The sequence below is a fragment of the Pongo abelii genome, chromosome 2, assembly GCF_028885655.2.
Source record: "Pongo abelii isolate AG06213 chromosome 2, NHGRI_mPonAbe1-v2.0_pri, whole genome shotgun sequence".
Lineage (NCBI taxonomy): Eukaryota > Metazoa > Chordata > Mammalia > Primates > Hominidae > Pongo > Pongo abelii.
The window spans coordinates 8758787-8779792 of record NC_085928.1 but is presented as its reverse complement, the minus strand read 5'-3'; the positions used below and the strand labels follow the sequence as shown (position 1 = coordinate 8779792).

Sequence of the window (21006 nt, the reverse complement as noted above, 5' to 3'; positions counted from 1 at the left end):
TCCTCTGCCCATTTTCTATGGTCAAAGTTTGCTGGTTTGTGAACTGACCTGCCCCAAAGTTCTCACTCTGAAAAGAAGGGAAAGGAGAGGAGACAGAATAGCCATGGGCATTTATTGAGCATCAACTGCATACCAGGCACTTTTTCATGTGAGCTCATCAGGCCTCTAAACTAGTCTAAAAGAAAAGTGTTACTGTCAGCATTTCACAGATGAGAAAACCAAGACCAGAGAGGAAGCAGCTGTCCAGTGTGGCACAGCAACTTAGTGGCAAGGGCAGGACTCACAGCCCAGCCTGATGGCCCCAAGCCACAAGCTCGAGTTGGGTTTGGTAGTATGCACAAGTCCTCCTGGATTCTCCTACCCCAGAAACATCGGCCGGACATTTTACTGGCTGGGGAGGGACTGTAGGCTACAATTCACCTCTGCTTTTGCTTTTCAAGTGCCAGAAGCTCAGATGTCCCTGACTATTGAGCTGAATCAGCCCCCTTCTCTGCAGTTGGCCTAGGGGGCTGCATTCTAGAGGAATTACCGGGAGGAAAGGGCCCCATGCCCCAAACAGTAGAGCCCCATCACACCCTCTTAAGTGACGTCACTCTGGAATGTCTCCAGGTGCTCTGCAGATGTGTCTTTGGGGGGAAAACAGAGCAATGACTGAACTCCCCCTGAGAATGACAGCTCGAAGCCATTTGGTTAGAATAAATGACCCAACTCACACTTTTCCAGCATCTCCCAGTGTTCAAAGCACTTTCACATATACCGACTCACTCTGATCTTCTCATCTTCCCTCTAAGGTTGGTATTATGTCAGATGTTTCAAATGAGGAAATAGACCCTTGGGGTTGGGAGTGGTTTTACTAAAGTCACATACCCAAACTCAGCTGAATTCAGACTGCATTGAATTTTCTAACTTTGAGTCAAACTGTGCCACTTTCCTAAAATGGGATTTTGATGACTCTATTGTTCATGTTAGGGCTTCTATTGAGTTCTTTTTCAGACCTGTACTTTCTTTTTCATCCTTATCAGTCCTTGTGTTGTAGGTTCTGTCTAATCCTGTATCTCTGTAGCATTCAACCATACTAATTTTAAAGTCTCTTGTGGATTGCTGTAATATCTGAGCTTCCTGAGATGTTTTACACCTGCTGTCTTTGTCATGATGAGGTATTCTTGGCAGGCACTGTCATTTTGGGCTGTGAGCCCGTCTTTGGCGGGGCCATGATCCTTGAGAGTCACACATAGAACCGGTTGTAGAGTTCCCTTCAGAGCAGTTTTCCATCTGCCTCCACCAGGCCCTGATTCTAGACCAGTTTTTAATTTTGATACTTAGCTTGGAGTTTCCTAGCTGCACAGGTAGTGAGAGATTAAGTCCCATACCTGGGAGCAAAACCCCAAGACCAATAGGTGGAATATTTTTCATCTTTGTTCATGGATAAGACAGCCCTTGCTGGCCCCTGGCCTCATGCAGGGAGTCTCCTTCTGTAACTCACTATGCAAGGTCTCCTGTCCCTAATCCCTCCGTGGGCATTTCAGCTCCATCTCCTGCTTTCCACACAAGTTAGAGGTCTCCTCTTCTTGATTTTGACTTTGGCTCTATATTCTTTTAAATAGTTCTATTTTATCCAGCATTTCAACATATTTGTAGATGGAAGAAGGGCTTCCCATAGCACCCCAAACCACCATCTTGACCAGCAGCCTAACAGGATGGACAATAAATATGTAAGCAATTGGAGACATTTATTTAATTCATTCAGCAGTATTTTCTAAGCACCTTCTGTGGACCAATCCCCGTGCCACAATCCTTGGGACACAGAAATGGCAGTAGACATGTTAGGGGCACAGGTGTGCCATGTGCTGAGGGGCCACAAAGGAGCTCCTGCTGCTTTCAGAGTTGTAGGAGTTGCAGGTGAAATAGAAGCCCCCCAGGTGTCAAAAGGCATCTTCAGGCCTCCTAGAGCTGGGGAAGACTCAGGTACTCCCTGGCCCAGCCCCTGCCTGCTGAGGCACACAGCCCTCCTAAGAGGCTCCTGGTCCCCTCGCAGCCACATCAGCCTCTGATCCTGCTTTCCCACAGCTGGTCTCCACTCACACGACCTTGTCTGAGATGAGAAACTCAGCTCCTTATTCTTCAAATCCCACAAAATAGTCCATCCCCACACACATTTTTATGCATAGTAGACATTACTGATTATTGGCGGGGCGGGGGGTGGGGCGGGAATCTGTTGCAGTAATGCAAACAGCTTCATATGGAAAATTTTTGACATCACCATTCATAAAATGTCATTCAATCTCTGCCCAACCAAGGTGTTTCGGTGGCACTTCTCCCAACTTAGTTCCAACCACTCTCCACCTTTCTTCTCTCCTCTGTTTTCTCTCTCTTTTCTTCCTTTCTATCATCCAGGTCTCCTGGGTGAATGCCAGAAAGCCTAATGCAAACTGACCTAGGTGAAAAGGAAGTTAGTTCTTAGAACTGAAAAATGTAGGCATGTCCAGCTTCAGACATGGCTGGATTCAGGTACTCACGTAGTGTTACCACAATATACTGAAGTTCTGCTTTACTCTCCAGCAAATTCTCTCCCCCAGTAGCCCTTGGGGTGCCAGGCTAACATCCCCAAAGCTCAGTCCAGTAGAAAGACCATCTGACATCTGAACCATCCCACTGAAGTCCTGGAACTGGGCCTCATTCAGCCAACTTGGAAACATGTTCATCCCTGAATTCATCACAGGGGCCAGGACAATTTGATGCTCTGACTGGCCAAACCATAGTCACATACCCACCACTGGAGTGAGAGCAAGGCCCATTGAACTCTGGAAATTAGATCCTCCCAAGAGAATCAAGGGGCACTGTACCCCAGACACATTCAAGGAACACACCCCTTTGCCCCTCTCTGGAGCTTGCAGCCCAATCCTTTTCTTGTCTGGGTAGAATAGCTCACCTGTGGCAGCTCAAGACTCTGAACTCTGAAGCCCTGGGAGGAAACTTGGTTAGGCACAGAGCAGGCTAGTCTGGAAGTCACCTTTTCCTGGATGCTGGGTGCTTTGGGGGTGGTTTCGGGGGGGCTGTGTGCCCTCACCAACCTGTGCCCATCCAGGTGATTCAGGGCTCACTGGGGAGGGTGGACAGAAAAAGATTGTTATCCCCAGGTTCTGTCCGTAGCTGGGAGCCCTCCTGAGGGAGCACAAGGGCTTGGCACTTCTGTGACCTAGCACCCAGCCCAGCCTTGGCACACAGTAAGATGTGTGTGGACACATGAATGGACCAGCGGGCATGGGAGTGGATGCTGTCCTCAAAAGTGGAACAAAGGGCATAATGCCTGGGACTTCAGCACAAGGAGACCCCTAAGTGGTCCAGTGGCCTTGTCCTGCCTTGAGGGGTCCCCCTTCAGTCCTCAGTAGAAGGTCTCTGGTGGGTTTGTGACATCTCGTCCTTTTGAAACTGCCCATGTCTCAGCCAGTTGCCTGGCCTGGCCCCCTACCCTGCTCTGAAGCCAAGGAGCAGCTGAGTCCCCTTGATGGGGCCTTCAGGACACCTGGGCAGGGCAGGCAGCCTAGGGCCAGCACCACCGGGCAGGGGCTGGTGCTCAAAAAGACAGAAAAGACAGAGCCAGCTCAGCTCAGCTGGAACAGGGAGGAGAGGCCTGGCGGCCTGGCCTCTGGCTTTGTTGTTGGGGGAGGGTGAAAAGGCTGGGATGGAGGAAAGGGGGTGGGAGAGGGAGGGAGGAGGAACGGCAATTGGCTGGCCACCGTGGAGGGGACACAAAGATGAGGCCATCTGAGGGCTACCTCCTTTCTTCTGCCCCATTGCTGCTGCCTGGCCTGACCTGGCAGCCTTTGGGTGGGCCAAAGTCAGCGGGTCCGGGGCAGGAAGGAGGTGGATGGGTGGGGGCAAGCAGAGGGGGCATGGGGCACCATCTGGAGCTGGGAGGCCTCGGATTCCATCGTCCTTGGAGGTGGGTGTGTGGGTGGCCTTGGTGAGAAAAGAGGCCTTTCCTCCTCCAGGAACAATACTCAGGCTCACAAAGAGGCAGACCCACTCAGGCACCCACTGCATGTCCCAGGCCCTCAGGATGCACAGGGGGCTTGGTGGGTGGGGGCCCAGGCTCAGAAGGCCCAGCCCAACCTGGCTTCGATTCCTGGCTCTTCAACATGTGTGGTAGGAGCTAGAGCTGTTCCCTTCACTTCTGTGAGTCTGTTTCCTCGGCTGTAAAGTGGGTATGGGATTCTGTCTTGGCATAAACATCGAGTGTGACGGGGGAGGCAGTGTGGTGGTGGAGCTCTGGGAGTGTGACCTGCAGCAAGCCATTCTCACCTCTGTGAGCCTCAGCTCATCTGTAAAATGAGATGAGAATAATAATGATAATAATACCCACTTCATGGAGTATTTGAAGATTCAACTTGCTGATGTGTTGAAAGTGCCTATAATAATGAAAGGCTTAATAAATATTGGAACTTATTGGGCCGGGTATGGTGGCTCATGCCTGTAATCCCAACACTTTGGGAGGCCGAAGTGGATGGATCACCTGAGGTCAGGAGTTCAAGACCAGCCAGGCCAACATGGTGAAACCCCGTCTCTACTAAAAATACAAAAATTAGCCAGGCATCCTGGCACGTGCCTATAATCCCAGCTACTTGGGAAGCTGAGGCAGGAGAATTGCTTGAACCCAGAAGGTGGAGGTTGTGGTGAGCCAAGATTGTGCCACTTTACTCCAGCCTGGGTGACAGAGCAAGACTCCGTCTCAAAAAAAAAAAAAAAAAAAAAAATGAAGCAGGGGCATTCATTCTTGTCTATCCAGAAAAGCAAGGCCTGTTCAGGGCAGGATCACAAAGGGGCAGGCCTTGGAGAGCAAGGAGGCAGAGGAGGAGGAGCCGTGGGCTCTCTGTCAAGGTGGCTGATCAGTGGTGTCCCCAGAGAAACCTACCCTTATTCAAATGCATGTTCCCAGCTGCACTTCTCGGAGGACAGAGCCTGGGCCCACACTTTGGGCTGACAGCTCAGGGATACACCCTCTCTCGAGCCTGAGGCTTTGCACCCCTCCCAGAGAGAGGGGCCTTGACTGCACAAGCTCATATGTGCAATAAATGCATCCTTCAGAGAAGGAAGGAGCCTAGAGAGGGATGGTAATCTGCCCAGGCTCACCCAGTAAATCAGGGGCACAGCCAGGCTGGATTCAGTCCACGAAAGAGCAGAAAGTAGCTCTTTCTGCTACTTCCCACAGGTGGGTTGGAAATAAGCTTCAGCCTTTTCAGGCCTGAGGCAGCCACAAAGGACATGGGGTGGCCTGAAGTGCCAGACCAGTCACCCTTGGCCATGACCTGCATCACCTGCCAACCTATGTATGTTGCACATTTTCTTTGGTGTCTTGATGCTTCTCAGGATGCTTCAACTCAACTTGCTTGTGCCTCAGTTTTCTCATCTGGAGAATAGGTTAATTTTAGTACCTACCGCACAGGGTAAGAATCTAATGAGATAATAGAAAGCATTTAGAATGATGCCTGGCACATAATAAGCCCTCCTTAAATGTCATTGTCAGCTGGCCCTGGGGTGTGCCTGCGTTTGCTACACACTCCTCGGGTGGGCTTTCGACCCCTGTGCCTCCAGCACTCTCCATCCACCTGTATCTCTGCTTGTCCCTGCCTGGTTCTACTTGCTCCTGCTCCACATAGCTGGGAACGTGGCTTCAGGGATCCCAGATTCATGACTTTTCAATTTCTGTGACCCAACATTCTGCTTCCCAGCACCTGTAGATAAAGTGCTAGGAAAGAACGTGGATTGGCCCAGCCTAGGTCACAGCCGCATCTCTAGGCCGAGACCAGGACCAGGCTACTAGGATGGTCCTGTTGGCCCGGACCAGGGCACACGCTCAACCCTGAAGTGGGCCAAGAGTTGGGTGGCCATAGAGGTGGGACAACTCCCAAAACAAAGGTTGGTGCTGTTACCAGGAGACAGAAAAGGATGCAGGTTAGACAGAAAACAACAAATGTCTACCTCATGAACTTCCTCTTAGAAGTGAAAATTCAAGAAACATAAAGGCTACAGCTCAGCATCAGGCAAAGAGAAGGTGGGAGAGCAGGCATTGGGCCTCCAAGCCAGGCGTTGGGTATTTTTTATGTAGTGTAGCGGTTTTCCAGAAAGTCAAAGGGCCTGGCACATGGATGGTTTTCCTCATTTAAGGTGGTCTCATCCAAAGAGAGAATCTCTTCTCACATAAGGATGTGCTATTTACCCACAAGGAGACATTGGAAGAAGAGGCCAGTTCCTGGGTGGAGGCCTGGCTTGTCCTGTAGCTCCAGAGGTGCCAGTGTCAGGACTTTCACATGACCTGGCCTAAATCGGGGTAGTATACATGGTTCTGCAGACCCAAGCTGGGTGAGCTCTGGAGGACACAAGGGGGTGGGCATCATGATCGCCAGATTGTTTTGACAGTACAGCCTGGGATATAGACAGTCAAAGTGGTCTTGTGTAGAAAAAAATCACAAAAAATAAAAGTATGCTTCCTTTGGATGGAGAGGTTCTATATTATATTGGATTTTTTAGTTGCTAATGATTAAAACCACTCTCACTGCCTTAGGCCAAAAGAAAAGTAGGAACCGCACTTATTTATCAACTAAAAATCTCAAGCGTATATAGCTTCAGGCATGGCTAGATCCAGGAGCTCAAGTCATGCTACCTGGAATCTCTTTCTTTATATCCTTTATCTTGTCTTTCTCCTAGTTGGCTCTGATTTCAGACATTCTTCCCATAAGGTAGCAAGACAGCTACCATCATCATCAGGATTAGCTCCTATCCTCCCAATCACCCCCAACAGAAACACTTTCTCTTTCCCAGTAGTTCCAACATAGGCCACGCCCATCTTGGAACCAGTCACTGGTACCAGGGAAATGGAGCATGCTGATTGGCCAGCCTAGGGTCATGTGAGTACTCTGGACCAATCACTGCCACTCTGATTAGCTAGACCTGGCTAAAACATTCCCACCCTTGGCCCTGCCCGACACATGGGTCAGGAGAAATGGAGGAGTCGGTTCTCCAAAGAACAGTAGTCGGGGCTGGATAGGCGGGCTACTTGTAGGCAATGACGGCACCCAGTCCCCCTGAGCCGGGCAGAGGACTTGGCCAAGGAAGGGCAGTGACTTCTTTGTGACTAGGCAGGGGCAGGAGCGACTGTCAGAATGTGCTCTGAGTTGGGGGTGGGGGCTTTTCCGGAGAGGACCGAGGTGACTGGAGAAGCCTGGAGCCACCCAAAGTCAGAGACCCAGGAAGGGGCGGACAGAGTCTTCAGACTCTTCATTTTGCCTCTTCATGATTTTCTGTCAGAAATAACTATTGGCTTTTCTTCATTCAACCAAATTCTGTCAAGTGCCTAGAGAGGGCCCATGCTGTCCTGGGCATGAGAGAGGCAGCTGGGAAGAGGCAGAGACCCTGCCCTCGTGGGCCGACTCTCAATGCGTTACGCTGTTGACCACCAGTAACTAAGCGGGTGGATGAGGGGAGGGTCAGGGAGTGTGTGAGTCAGCTGGGGCTGCTGTGACAAGCCCCACGGACCAGGGGCTTCAACAACAGGCATTTGTCTCCCACAGCTCTGGAGGCTGACCAGAGTGTGGCGTCGGCAGCGTTGGCTTCTCCTGCGGCCTCTCTCCTGGGCTGGCAGACAGGGCCGCCTTCTCCCTGTATCCTTGCATGGTCTTCCCTCTGTGTGTATTTCTGTCCTAATCCCCTCTTCTTAGAAGGACACCAGTCAGACTGGATTAGGGCCCACCCTAAAGACCTCATTTTAACTTGATTACCTCATTAAAGGTCCCATCGCCAAATAAAATCACATTGTGAGGAACTCTGGGGGTCTGGACATCAACATATGAATTGGGGGGACACAACCAGCCCATCACAGCAGACTTCTCTGAAATGTGACCCTGGAATTGAGGCCTGAGTGGCAAGGTGGGGCTATGACTTGTGCAATCCAGGGCAGAGGCGACCCCCATAGCAAAACCACAGGGCTGGGCACAAGCTTGGCTTGTCTGCACTGCCTGCACGGGGACGAGCAGGCTGGAACCAGACTGGATGCGGAGGGGCCAGTGAGGAGGAGCAGGTGAAGAGCCCTCCTCACCTGTACACACAGAGTCCTGCTAAGTCTCAGCTCCAAGTGGCTCAGACCCGCCCGCTACTCTCCAGCTGCACCCACCACCCAGCCCAGCCCCAGCACCACTCCTGGACAGCTGTCCTAGCCTCCTGACTGGTGTCCCAGCTCCCTCAGAACCACTGACCATACAGTGCCAGGTTAATCTTTTCAACACCCAGATCCCACCTCGGGCTTCCCCACTCACAACTCTCCTGTGACCTCCTCTGGTGACCGTCATGACCATGAGTGACCAGGCCCTTTCCCATCCTCTGTTGCGGCCACACTGACCCTCCAGGTCGCCCCTTCTCAGGCCCGTTGGGCATACGGCTCCCTCCACCATCCCCAAACCTACTCCTGACCAACCCACATTCACCCTTCAGGTCTTGCCAGACCCCAACTCTTTAGGGAGGCCCCACCTCCATCTACAGCCTCTCCCTAACATCTTTCATGGCCCCTGGCCTTTTCTGTCCTTCATGTATTTTTGTGACGACTTCATTGAGGTCTGCTCCCTCCGGAGGTAAGCTCTGTGAGGTCAGGGGCCATGCCATTGCTAAGGACAGTGGCTGGCTCAATACTTCATCCTTCGGTGAATTAAAGAACCAAGTCAGCAGCTTGGGCTGGCAGGGCCTTAGAAGTCACCCAGCCCAGCCTGACACACTGCACGGCGCCCCCAAGAGCTGAGTGTCTGTGTCTGCTCACACACTCCTGTCGCACCGGTTCCACCGCCATCCCCTGCTCAGTAAAGTTGGGGGGTTCCCGAGTTCAGGTAGGGACCAGAGAGGAGTCACAGAGGACCCCTGAGGACTGTCCTCCGCACCCCTTGTGATTTATTTTCCGCCCTTCCTCTGCTGCATCCCGCCCCCCCCACCCCAAGCTGTTCTTCCTGCTGTTGTTCTCTTGTTTTCACATGTTGCTCTCCATTTCCTGTGAGGCTGCTTCACTCAGGAAACACCATGCAGCAAAGGAAGCCGCTGTGTGCGAACCTCCAGGACCTCCCAGGGTAGGTGCTGCAGCGTGGCTGTGGCCTGATGGCCCACAGTAGCCTGGCTGGGTTCTGGGGGACCTGTCAGCTCTGCAGCTTCCTGAGACTTGCTGAGTCGCTGAGCGGCTCAGAGCATAGGAAGCAGAGAGAAAAAGACAGCAGTGACATTTTTCATCTATTCCAGAATAAACTGAACCCAGGGGGTGTAATGGGCTTTTGATGCATCCCCCTGGCTTTGATGTGATGCCTTGACCTCTCCCTTGGTTACAGCCCCAAGTTAACCGGTGAAACACTAAGCTACAGTTGCTGTGCAGGTGTTTTGCATATGGATTAAAGCCTGTCATCAGTTGACTTTAGGTAAGGAACATTATCCTGGGTGGTCTGGGTGGGCTTCAAGAGACAAACAGGCTTCTGTGTGAAAGAGAAGTTCCACCTGTGGACAGAAGGGTGTGGAATCCATCTACAGCCAGGCCTACAAGCTGTAGCTCTTTCTGAAGGGCTTTATGACAAGGAAGTGGGCTGTGTGATTGTCGGGGCTGGCTAAGCAAGCCTGAAGTCCACAAAAGGGAAGCTGGCAGGCAGGTGGAGCTCACGGGCACGCCCGTGTCTAGAGCCTCTGGGGAAGCCCATGAACCGTGCCCGTGAGCTCCACCTGCCTGCTAGCTTCCCTTCTGTGGATTCCAGACTCGCTTAGCTAGCCCCTGTGATCACACAGGCCACCTGCTTGTCATAAAGCCCTTGAGACAGAGCTACAGCTGCAGGCATGGCTGTAGATGGATTCCACACACTGGCCCCACTTCTCTGGTCAAACGCTGACTCGTACAGGGGCGGAGGCAGGAGGGGGCGGCATTGATTAAGGAACAAAAGCCAGTATTTTTGAGCACTCACTGGGTGTGAGGCACTGCACTAAGGACTTTATCTGTACAACCTTATTGCACTCCCAAGCAGTGCTGTGAGTGGTTTATCAGTGATGATGCTTTATGCTGCAAGAACATAAAACCCAACTCAGAATGGCTTAAACCACAAGGACATTTATTATCTCATGTGAGAAGTCCAGGGAATAGCAGTTCCTTGGCAGTTCAGTAAAGTTTTCAAGGACCTGATTCATCTTCCGCTCCATCTTCCTCAGCTTGTCATTTTGGCCTGTCAGCAAGGGCCCCTCATGGTTACAAGAGAGCTACCATGGCCTCAGACATCACTGCCATATCCACAGGTCCTCCTGAAAGACTTCCCCTCACCTCTCTTTGGCCAGAATTGCATCACATGCCTGCTCCTAAACCAATCTGAAGGATGCTTCATGATTGAGGCTTCGTGAAGGCGGCTTCATGATTGGCTTAGGCCAGTCAAGTCTCTCTGGGAGCACAAGGCCACAGTCGGGGTTGAGCTGACAGCAGATGGGGTGTGGTTGTTTGGATGACTGAATTTGGTTTCTATCACAACCATAGCCGATCACCACACTCTTAGTGACTTGAAACAACACCCACCTGTGACCTCATAATTCCGTAGGCCGGAAGGCCAGGCGGGCGTGGCAGGCTTCTCTGCATAAGCTCGCACAAGGCCGAAAGCAAGGTGCCCTTGGCCGGGTCTGGAGCCCCTGGGAAAGCCCATTCCAGTGTTGGCAGAATCCAGCTCCTTTTGGCCGTGGGACCGAGGCCCTATTTCCTTGCTGGCTGTCAGCTGGGGTTGCTCTCTGCATTCCTTCACCCACATTGCTTTCATCTTCCAGCCAGCAACGACCTGCCCCACGTCCTTCTCACACTTCACATCTCTCTCACAGCCTCTTCTACACCAGCCCAGAAAGCTATCTGCATTTTAAGGGACTTGTGTGATTAGACAGGGATAATCCCCTGTCTTCTGGTCAGCTGTGCCAAAGAACGTCAAGCCATCTCTGAGTGATAGGCTAACTTCACTCACAGGCTTTGAGAATTAGGGTGTGGAACTTGGGGGCCCATTCCTAGACATTCTGCCCACCCCCGTGAGGCAGACATTTCACTGGAAAGAAAGTTAACCTCAGAGAGGTGAAGTGAGTTCCTCAAGGCTGTACCAGCCAGGGAGTTATGGCTGCAAACAACAGAAATCAATGCTGCTCATTGAAGCAAGAAAATAACAGCCCTCCCTCCTGACTACCATATGGTATGCAGTTCTGGCCATATAAGAGGGTACCCGTGCCCCTCAGGGTGGTCTTTTTATCCTCAGCCAGATGCTTGGTTTCAGTTATTCCATAACTTAATAGGGTTAGTTCTCTTAGCAAATCCAGAGGTGCTGGCTGGCCTTGGGAGTAAAGATGAGACCTCAGTTCTCCAGGCTCATTAAACATGTTTGCCTTGGACTAAATTGTCTCCACAGGGAGCAGAAGTCATCAGTTAAATCCGGGGTTAGCAAACTACAGCCTGTGGGCCAGTCCAGCTCCACCCTTATTTTTATACAATCCACAAACTAAGAATAGTTTTTACATTTTTAAATGGCTAGGAAAAAACTAAAAAAGGGATATTTCATGACTATGAAAATTTCATGACTATGAAAATTTCATAAAATTCAAATTTTAGTGTCGATGAATAAAGTTTTATTGGAACACAGCCATGTCCACTTGTTTACATATTCTCTGGGACTGCTGCTGTGTAGAGTGGAGTAGCTCTGACAACAACCTCATGGGTGTCAAAGCCTGAACTATTTACTCTCTGGCCCTTTACAGCATAAGTATGCCAGCCCTCAGTCAAATGACAATGTGCTGGTCATTGGTGACCAGCAATTCCAACCTTGGGATTCCTCATGTATTCTGAGCAGGGGACTGGGCAGGGGCAGCGATGGACTCTCTCACCTCTTGTTCCCACATGCCTTCCTGCCCTTCAGGCAGTCCCTCCCCGGTGATTTCTATGTATCTTCTTGTTGGGATGTGTTCTTGCAAAGCAAGTCTTTCGGGGTCTGTTTGCACCCCATTGGCGGCCTTGTGGCACATGTCTCACTGTGCCTCTGACTCCCCACTCGGTGCTGGAGTTCCCACCCCAAATGTTGTTCTGTGAGTGCATCTTCCCACTGCTTCTCCCTCTGCAAACTCCTCTGTCCACTCCCAGGGGTGGACACTAGGCTGCCTCCAACTGCCTGCCACTCCAGATGACACCAAGTGCGTGTCCTCCCCTACACCACCGTGCAGCAGCCTGCTGTGAGAACTGTCCCAGGAGAGGGGTTGCTGGGTCTTGTGGAGACACATACATGATTTGACCAAGTGATGCCAGCTGGCCCCAGTGTGTTCTTTGATGTAATCAAGTTCACCAAATTCTTTTGGCTTTATGATTTTTGCCTTTGAATTCTTGAGCGGTCCTCCATTCCTAGGTCACAAGGGTATTCTGCTGGATATTCTTTTGTTTTAATTGTATCTTTTAGGTGTTCAGTCCACCTGGAGTCTACCCTTTTGGGTGATGAAGACAGGGACCCAGCTTTAAGTTTGTCCTGGGTAGGTTTAGGTTTAGCGAGGGCTGGCTATCTTCACTCACATGGGATTTAGAAGCCCAGTCAGTCCACTTATCAGCGTTTGTCTTAGTGGTTTGCTCATCAGTCCAATAATTCCTTTGAGGATGTGGGACCACAGCAGGACCCTCACTTGTATATATTTTGTGTTTATATAAACAGTCACATTCTAAATTCATATAATTATAGTACAAACAAGTGAGAACTACAGTTCTGGGAAAAATGACTGTAAACTAACTTTTAATATAAGTTGTAGATCAGCACTGTCCAACTGGACTTTATGAGATGATGGAAATGCTTTCTGGCTACACTGGTAGCTGTGAGCCATGGGTAGCTACTGAGCACTTGATGTAGCTAGTGCAACTGAGGAACTGAATTCTTAGTTTTATTTAACTTCGATTAAATTTACTTTTTTTTTTTTTTGAGACTGAGTTTCGCTGTTGTTGCCCAGGCTGGAGTGCAATGGTATGATCTCAGCTCACTGCAACCTCCACTTCCCAGATTCAAGTGATTCTCCTGCCTCAGCCTCCCAAGTAGCTGGGACTGTAGGCACCCACCACCATGCCCGGCTAATTTTTGTATTTTTAGTAGAGACAGGTTTTCACCATGTTGGCCAGGCTGGTCTCGAACTCCTGACCTCAGGTGATCCACCTACCTCAGCCTCCCAAAGTGCTGGGATTACAGGTGTGAGCCACTGTGACCAGCCTGATTAAAGTTAAATAGCTACATGTGACTGTGGTTACCATATTGGATGATGCAGGCTAGATTAAAATACTAGGACACCACTGCAGAAATTTATGCATTTATTTGAGGTTTTAGGGGGTAAAATGAGAAATGGAAAAGGAAAGATGAACAAGCAGGAAGCTGTAAACAGAGTGTGGGAGTTAATGTTTGTTAAGTGCCTCCTGTGTGCCAGGCACATACATCCCTAATTTAGCCCTGACTTGCACCCTATGAGCTTGGGTGACTTACTCCCATTTAAAAGATTGGGAAGGCTGGACAGAGTGGCCCACACCTGTAATCCCAGCATTTTGGGAGGCTGAGATGGGTGAATCACTTGAGCCCAGGAGTTCAAGATCAACCTGGGCAACATAGTAAGACTCCATCTGTACAAAAAATACAAAAATTGGCTGAGCGTGGTGGCCTGAACCTGTGGTCCCAGCTACTGAGGAGGCTGAGGTGGAAGGATCACTTGAGCCTGGGAGGTTGAGGCTGCAGTGATCTGAGATCACGCCACTGCATTCCAGCCTGGGCAACAGAATAACACCCTGTCTCAATAAATAAATAATAAAATGATGGGGAAGTTGAGTCTCAAAGAGGTGAAAGACTTGGTAAGGCACGCTTATTGGAGTGGCTGGCCCAGGATTAAACAGACACAGGCCAGATACCCTTCTCAAAAGGCTCTGTGAGCCCAGAGGCTCCAGGGGAGGGGGCCAGGAAGGTTACAGGCTGGCTGGGCACTTGCAGACGGGAACCCTGGACACCACCCTTCTGAAGGCTGGGGCATGGTCCAGTGTGCTGACCTGGCAGCCTCCAAGTCCAAACCCACAGGGGTGGGCACCTCGTAGTCCCAGGGTGAGGCTGCCGTGGTCAGTGGGATGTAAGGCCTCATGAGAGCTAGGAGGGGTCTGGAACAGGGCATCTCCTTGGGAGCAGTATCTCCCCAGGGACTTTCTGGAAGTTCGTGGGGAGGAGGGTTTGCCTCAATGACTGGAAAGGTGGTGCTCCTGACACGTGAGGGACCCTGCCAGGGAAACAAGCCTCTGGGCAGATGCTGTATGACCAAGCATCACCCCAAACCCCACATGAGCTCCATGTGTCCTGCTGGACATTCGTGCTGCACAAACCTCACTTTCGCCATGATGATCTGAGGCCGGAGCCCACCTCTGTCTTATATATAAAACAGGGTTTTCCACAAGGTTTTAATATACAAAGGGTTTTCCAAGAATCCAATGCTGTGTGAATTGAGGGAAGGTCACACTTTATTTTGTTTGGCATTTTCCAAGAGTTGCTCATCATTTCAGAGGCACATCAAAGACAGTGACAACACTCATGGTGCTTAAGCTGCTGGCAGGGAATGCCTGGCCTGTAGTCCCAGCTACTGGGGAGGCTCAGGCAGGAGAATCGCTTGAACCCGGGAGGTGGAGGTTGTGGTGAGCCAAGATCGTGCCATTGCACTCCAACCTGGGCAACAAGATCGAAACTCCATCTCAAAAAACAAACAAACAAAAAACACTGGCAGTCCTTATGCTTGTACTCCTGTGAGCCTGCCAGGTGTCCTTCTATTTATCAATCCATCTATCAATCCAGATATTTTAAAATGCCAAATGTAGGGAAAGATTATCAACGACATTCAGTTGAATGTTACCTTGTCCCCTCTTAAATTCAAACGTATCCATCACAGACAGGTTTAAGTATCTGAAAATGTCATTGTTTGTGAGTATTTACATATTGAAATGTATATCATAAAACTCCTTTCCTTTTCTTTCTCTTTTAAATTACCATTAGGGCATCACATTAATTTTTTTTGAAGTGCATCTGAAAATAGGGCATATTATGTATTCAGCTCATTTTGGAATAGCACAGGGCCATTGTAGAAAGAGGGTGTCAGTGTGTTAGGGTCGGGGTCCCCTGCTATGAGGGGCAGAGGTGGCCGGGGCAGGCATAGAGCTCTGCTCTCACAGCACCCAGAGCTCACCGTGTGCTGGTGTCTAAGCATTTGCCAAGCTTCAGATCTTCTAGGATCCATGTCATATTTTTGTCATATCTATATAGAACCTATATAGAATATATATATTATTTAATTAATATTTTTCCTTAAATTGGCTCACTTGTTTACTTAGATAATTTTAAAAGGAAGTTATATCACTGTCATAAATGTAAAACTAAGATTGTTTGATGTGCTCATTAACTTTTTTAGTACACATTAAAATAAATGCTTAGCTGTTTACAACATATGCACACACTCCTAGCCATTCATCTGAGTGCCACCTAAAATTCTCTCAAATATTACCAGGGGCAGGAGCTCCACAAAGTTTAGAAGGACCATGTCATTTCATTTCGTCCTCATAGGACCCCCAGACCCAGCTAGCACAGAGTCCCCAGCAGTGTTGACTGATTAATCAATGAGGAAAATGAAATGGATGCTCAGAGAGGGGGAGGGAGTTGTGCAGGTCACACAGCAAAGCCACAGTCCTGAGGGTGGAACCCAAGTTTGCAGCTCCTCAGATCCACCTCTTTGCATCACAGAACTGAAGGAGGGGTCTGTTACATGAAGATCTGGAGCCAGGAGCCAGGAGTGGCCAGGGCAGCGGAAGGGAGGAAGAGCAACATCTGGCCCTTGTCAGATTGTATAAGCCCCTGGGCTGGTGGCCAGATGTGGCCATCGGCCTACAGCAGGAGGAAGGCATCAGAGGCTCACCCGGCCTCTGGGTGCTGTGCAGATGTGGCCAGCTGGAGGGAACGCCCAACCCCACACAAGGACTCTGGGGTCTGCCAGGAAGTGAGGATGTGAGGGGAGGGTGGGTGGCTACCAGGGCCTGCCTTTCCCCAGAACTGCCTGGAGCCCTGACAGAGGTGCTTCAGTAATGCCTGTTGAGTGACAAGTGTCTCTGCAGCTCACAGAAGGCCCCCAGACCATTTCCCCCATGGATTCCAAAAGACAGTGGCCCAAAGATGCGGCAGGCAGGGGTGAATGTGGGAGTTGCAGGCCGGAAAGCACAGGGCAGGGAGGTTGGGCCTTTGCCATGCTTTTCCAGCACCGGTTCCCAAGCTGTGGTTTGGAGCTGAGAAGTCTCTTGACTTCTCCTGACAGTTGCTAGCCTCTCTTGAATGGACAGAGAACAGCCTCAGGTTCAGAGGCAGACAGAAAACAAGATCTAGCTAGAACTGACTAACTGTGTTTTATTGTTGCTTTATGTATTTTTAGGGTGTTAAAAGGAAAAACTTTAGACATATTAAATATAACAGAGTTTATCTGAGTAAAGAACAAGTCATGAATTGGGCAGCTGTCAGGGCCAGCAGAGGTTTGGGGAGCTCAGCCTGCTATTTGTTACAAATATATGCTTCTAAATTAGAGTTTGATTTCTTCACATACTAAGTTCGGCTTCAGATCATCACTCAAAGTACAGAGACAGCCTCAGGCTAATGGCCTCAGGCTAATGGCCTCTTGCTTCTTCTTTTTTTTTTTTTTTTTTTTTTTTGAGACAGAGTCTTGAGTCTTGCTCAGTCAGCCAGGCTAGAGTGCAGTGGCACCAACTCAGCTCACTGCAAGCTCTGCCTCCTGGGTTCACGCCATTCTCCTGCCTCAGCCTCCCGAGTAGCTGGGACTACAGGCGCCCACCACCATGCCTGGCTAATTTTTTTTTTTTTGTATTTTTAGTACAGACGGGGTTTCACCATGTTAGCCAGGATGGTCTCGACCTCCTGACCTCGTGATCCACCCGCCTCGGCCTCCCAAAGTGCTGGGATTACAGGGGTGAGCCACCGCGCCTGGCCACCTCTTGCTTCTTAAATTTAACAGTGGTTACTATTTATGGCAAGAGATGCTGGGTTTTCATTATTGGTTATAATATTTACTACTACATAAAATATGTGTTAGTAAATAAAAGGACAAATGACCAAAAATGTCTGCAGATTAAGAATCTGCATTATCCTATCACGTAGGGTCCACCCCTCTCTGAGGTGCACAGAGGGCTTAGCCCCATTCCACAGTACAATGCTGATAGGAACTGGGAATGGTAGGACTCAATCCATGTCTTGTGGCTCCAGATCTAGTGCTCTTCCTTCTCTGTCCTTTCTGGAACAATCCAAGAGCAGGTGAATAGGTGATAGGAGTAAACTGGATGCTTACCCAGGCTCTGGTCTTATCCCTGGCCTGGCCTTTCCTTGCACTTCCACCCCTAAATCCCATTCATTCATTTGACAAACCTTCATTGGGCCACTCTGTCCCTGTGCTAACTGTCCTCAAGGAAATCCCAGTCTGGTGAGAGAGAAACACCATAACACACCACACAAGGGCTCTAGGAGCTAGGAGAGGTGTCTTATTCATATTTATTTGTTCTGCTGTAACAGAATACCACAGACTGGGTAATTTATAAAGAAAAGAAATTTGGGGCTGGGTCCGGTGGCTCACACCTGTAATCCCAGCACTTTGGAAAGCCGAGTCAGGCAGATCACTTGAGGCCAGGAGTTCAAGACCCGCCTGGCCAACATGGTAAAACCCGTTCTCTAGTAAAAAAACAAAATTAGCCGGGCATGGTTGCACAAACCTGTAGTCCCAGCTACTCTGGGGGCTGAGGCAGGAGAATCACTTGAACCTGAGAGGCAGAGGTTGCAGTGAGCCAAGACTGCACCACTGCACTCCAACTTGGGTGACAGAGCAAGACTCCATCGCAGAAAAAAAATGAAAAACAAATTTAGCTAAGGGTTCTGGAGGCTGGGAAGTAAAGGGCATGTCACATCTGGCCATATGCTTCTTGGTGCATCGTTCCAGGGAAGAAGGTGGAAGAGCAAGAGAGGGAGAGAGGGAGAGAGGGAGACAAACACATTCCTCTATCTGGAGCCCACTCCTGCAGTAACGGCGTGGATCCACTCCTGAGGGCAGAGCTCTCGTGGCCTGATCACCTCTTCAAGGCCCCACCTCTCTACACTGTTGCATTGGGGATTAGGTTTCCAACACATGAACTTTGGGAGACACATTCAAACCATAGCAGAGGGAGAGGTGAGTTCTGAGAAAGTGACATTTTTGTTGGGGTGGGAGAATGAAGAACCAGGATTTTCTGGGCACTACTTGCTGGAGCCAAACCCAGCGGCCACTCTTTGGGTGGTCAAGTGGGTGATGGCACACTTCACTGAGGGAGGGAGGAGCAGATGGAGGAAGACCAGGACAAGTCCAGGTGGCATGAGAGGCTGTGAGGAGCCTGTGGGACATCGAAATAGAGGTGCCACAGTAAAGTTGGGGTGCTTGTCAGGAACTGGATCTGAGCCCGAGGTTCAGGAGAGAGGCCAGAGCTGGAGATAAGAAGTTGGAAGTCATGGGCACGCAAAGCCATGGCGTTGGCTGAGACTCCTCCTAGAGCGAGTGCACACTGAGGAGAGAAGAGGTCCTCAGAGGGCGTCCCAGGGCTCACCGGCATTAGGGGTCGGGACAGAGAGGAGAAATTGGCAAAATGCGAGGAGTGCCAGGGAGGCAGGAGGAATCCCAGAGGAGAGCAGTCTCCCGGAAGCCGCGGGAAGAGTGTGTAAGCGAGGGAGGAATCTGGTGTCCAATCCTTTCTCTTTAGGCCAAGTCAAATGCGTGCTGAGAACCGGCCATTGGGCTTAGCAGCCCAGTGCTGTGGGTGATGTGACGGGGACCAAGACATGATTGGGGCAGCGTGTGTAGCAGGCACAATGCTTTCAAGTTTTCTGTCAAGTAGGGCAGAGTAAGGTTGGTAGCTGGGAAAGTCATATGGTCAGAGGATGTTTTGTGTATTTGCTTGCTTGAAGGTGGAGCTATTATAGCATGTGAGTGTGATGGGGGGCGGCTGATCTGCTGAATAATCCAGCAGAGAGAGGGGCAATGGGAGAAGCAGTTGAATACTGGTCACTAGACAACAGTAGCACACCCTAGGGCTCCCTGAGGAAGCACTTGTTCCATTTCTCTGCAGCCACATTTTACTTCTTGGAAAATTCCAAAGAGTGTCCTCATCTGTCCTGCTCTCCAGATGGCTCTGTTCTCTTCCCAGCTTCACTGCCTGTGACCTGGAGTCACCCACTGACAACGGCAGCTGGGCTGGGTCATTCCAGAGCCCGCCTTCCAAGCTTCCCTTGTGCCTGGCATGTGGGCCTGGAGCCTCCTGCCTGAGTGCAGACCCCGCCTCTCCAACGGTGCGGCTCCAGCAGCTTCCTCCAGCTCTTAGTGCTTTGGTTTCCTCCTCTGTAAATGGAGATAATGACCTTACCTGTTACAGAGTTTTCATGAGGAAGATGTTTGAAATATTGAGAACAGCTTTCAGAACACTCTGAAGGGTTTAGTTGGTATTGTCGTTGCTGTCCGTGCAGGAAGCTGTGCCTGGAGCAGGCTTTCTAAGACACATGCAAGTGCTAGGAGGTGGAGTGTGGGGATCCAGTCCACCCGAGGCAGCCTGTGCCAGGAAACATTTAAACAGGCCCCTTGGTAAAAGCTGTCCCTCCATCTCATTTTGCTTGTTGAAACCCTTAAATGATTGAGGGAATAGAAGAAGCAGCAGCATCTCATAGTGGGAAGATTTCAATATTAATGTCTAATTCAACCTCCAACTGTATTCACAATTCCAGCCGCTGAAGTCCCTTACCTGCTAACATACCTCCTCTGCCAAGAAGCTCACTGCCTTCCACAGCACATCCATCATTCTTCATCAGCAGTTCCTGCGAGAAAGTTGTTCCTCCCAGTGAGCTAAAATCGCCTCCCTTTGATTACCCAACTCCCATCTTTGCTGTCTCACCCCAGTTAAACACTTCCCTATGGGGTCATATAACCAGGTACTTGCCTCTACCCTTGAGTCTTGGAGACAGTGACCTTATTCCCTTGTGTCTTTTCTTCTCCAGGCTGTAGTCTGGAGCCTGTGGAGTAGGGAGATACTGGCACCTCCCCAGTGAGATCTCAACTATTATGACCTAAGCTCTAGTCACGCGGTCTCACATTAAAGCAAGAATCCCCACCTGGGGGTTTTCACATTGGTTGCTGCTAAGCAACATGCCCATTCTCGGCTTGCGCTGGGGGACCCTGAATGCAGGATTTTATGAATCAGAGTCATGGGCTCAAAAAACACGAAATTTCAGAGTTAGCCCTGGCTTTAGGCAAAGCCTGACCCAGCAGCTCAACTGATGTTACTAAGGGTCCTGTTTCTTTTGCCCTCATCTTTGGGCTCTATCTGCAGCCCCCAAGCATCTCCGGACGGTCCCCTCAGAGTCACAACTTCCTGCTTCCTCCGTCATCTTACCCCGCGCCCTCAGGCAGTCAGAGAATGGGGTCTGCGGGAGAGAAGGCCGCTGAGGCCCAGAAACGCCTGCAGACGCTCCTTGTGTTTCATTGGCTACCCGTGCAGCCCTGGGCCACTCACGGTGGCCAGGGTGGGGTTATGCTGATGAGCACGGGGAGGCCCCGCGGGCGGGGACGGTGCTCGCCGCCGAGGTGCTGGCGGGTAGCTGGCCACGGGGAGGCGCTGCAGGGGGCCCCGGCGCCGGTGCCCCGTTTGGGCTGTGAGCGCTGCCGGCTGGCTTCCCTCTTGGGCTCGCGGGCCCTCCAAGTGCCAAGTCCACCTGACGGAGCCCTGGCCGGGAGCCCGCGCCCCTCACCTGCCCAGACTCTCCGCGGGGGCTCACCCCAGTCACGCGGATCAGCCGCTGGAGGCTTCCTGCCTGCCCCTCCTGGGTACTGCAGGGCTTCCACCTGCGCAGTGAGAGGCTCGGCAAGGGGCCATGGCTCCGAACG

General features: G+C 50.7%; 1 protein-coding gene and 1 long non-coding RNA gene across 6 annotated transcripts in view; one reads left to right on the top strand and one right to left on the bottom strand.

The window, feature by feature from the left end:
• EFCC1 (EF-hand and coiled-coil domain containing 1) overlaps positions 1–21006 on the top strand; it is a 41428-nt gene that overhangs the window by 5275 nt on the left and 15147 nt on the right. For 2 of the 5 annotated variants that reach the window (XM_054550577.2, XM_054550576.2), the window contains exon 3: positions 9036–9104. The exons of 2 other annotated variants lie outside the window; for them this stretch is intronic. In XM_054550577.2, coding sequence (XP_054406552.2) covers positions 9036–9104 — 69 coding nt within the window. Of the gene's footprint in view, positions 1–6165; positions 9008–9035; positions 9105–21006 lie in introns of those variants that run through there. One more of the 5 variants, XM_054550579.2, reaches the window with a different exon arrangement.
• LOC129058230 (uncharacterized) lies at positions 16724–20898 on the bottom strand. Its single transcript, XR_008523249.2, has 3 exons — positions 20516–20898; positions 19868–19940; positions 16724–19470 (listed from the first exon to the last, which is right to left on the bottom strand). It is a non-coding gene; the product is annotated as an uncharacterized LOC129058230 (long non-coding RNA).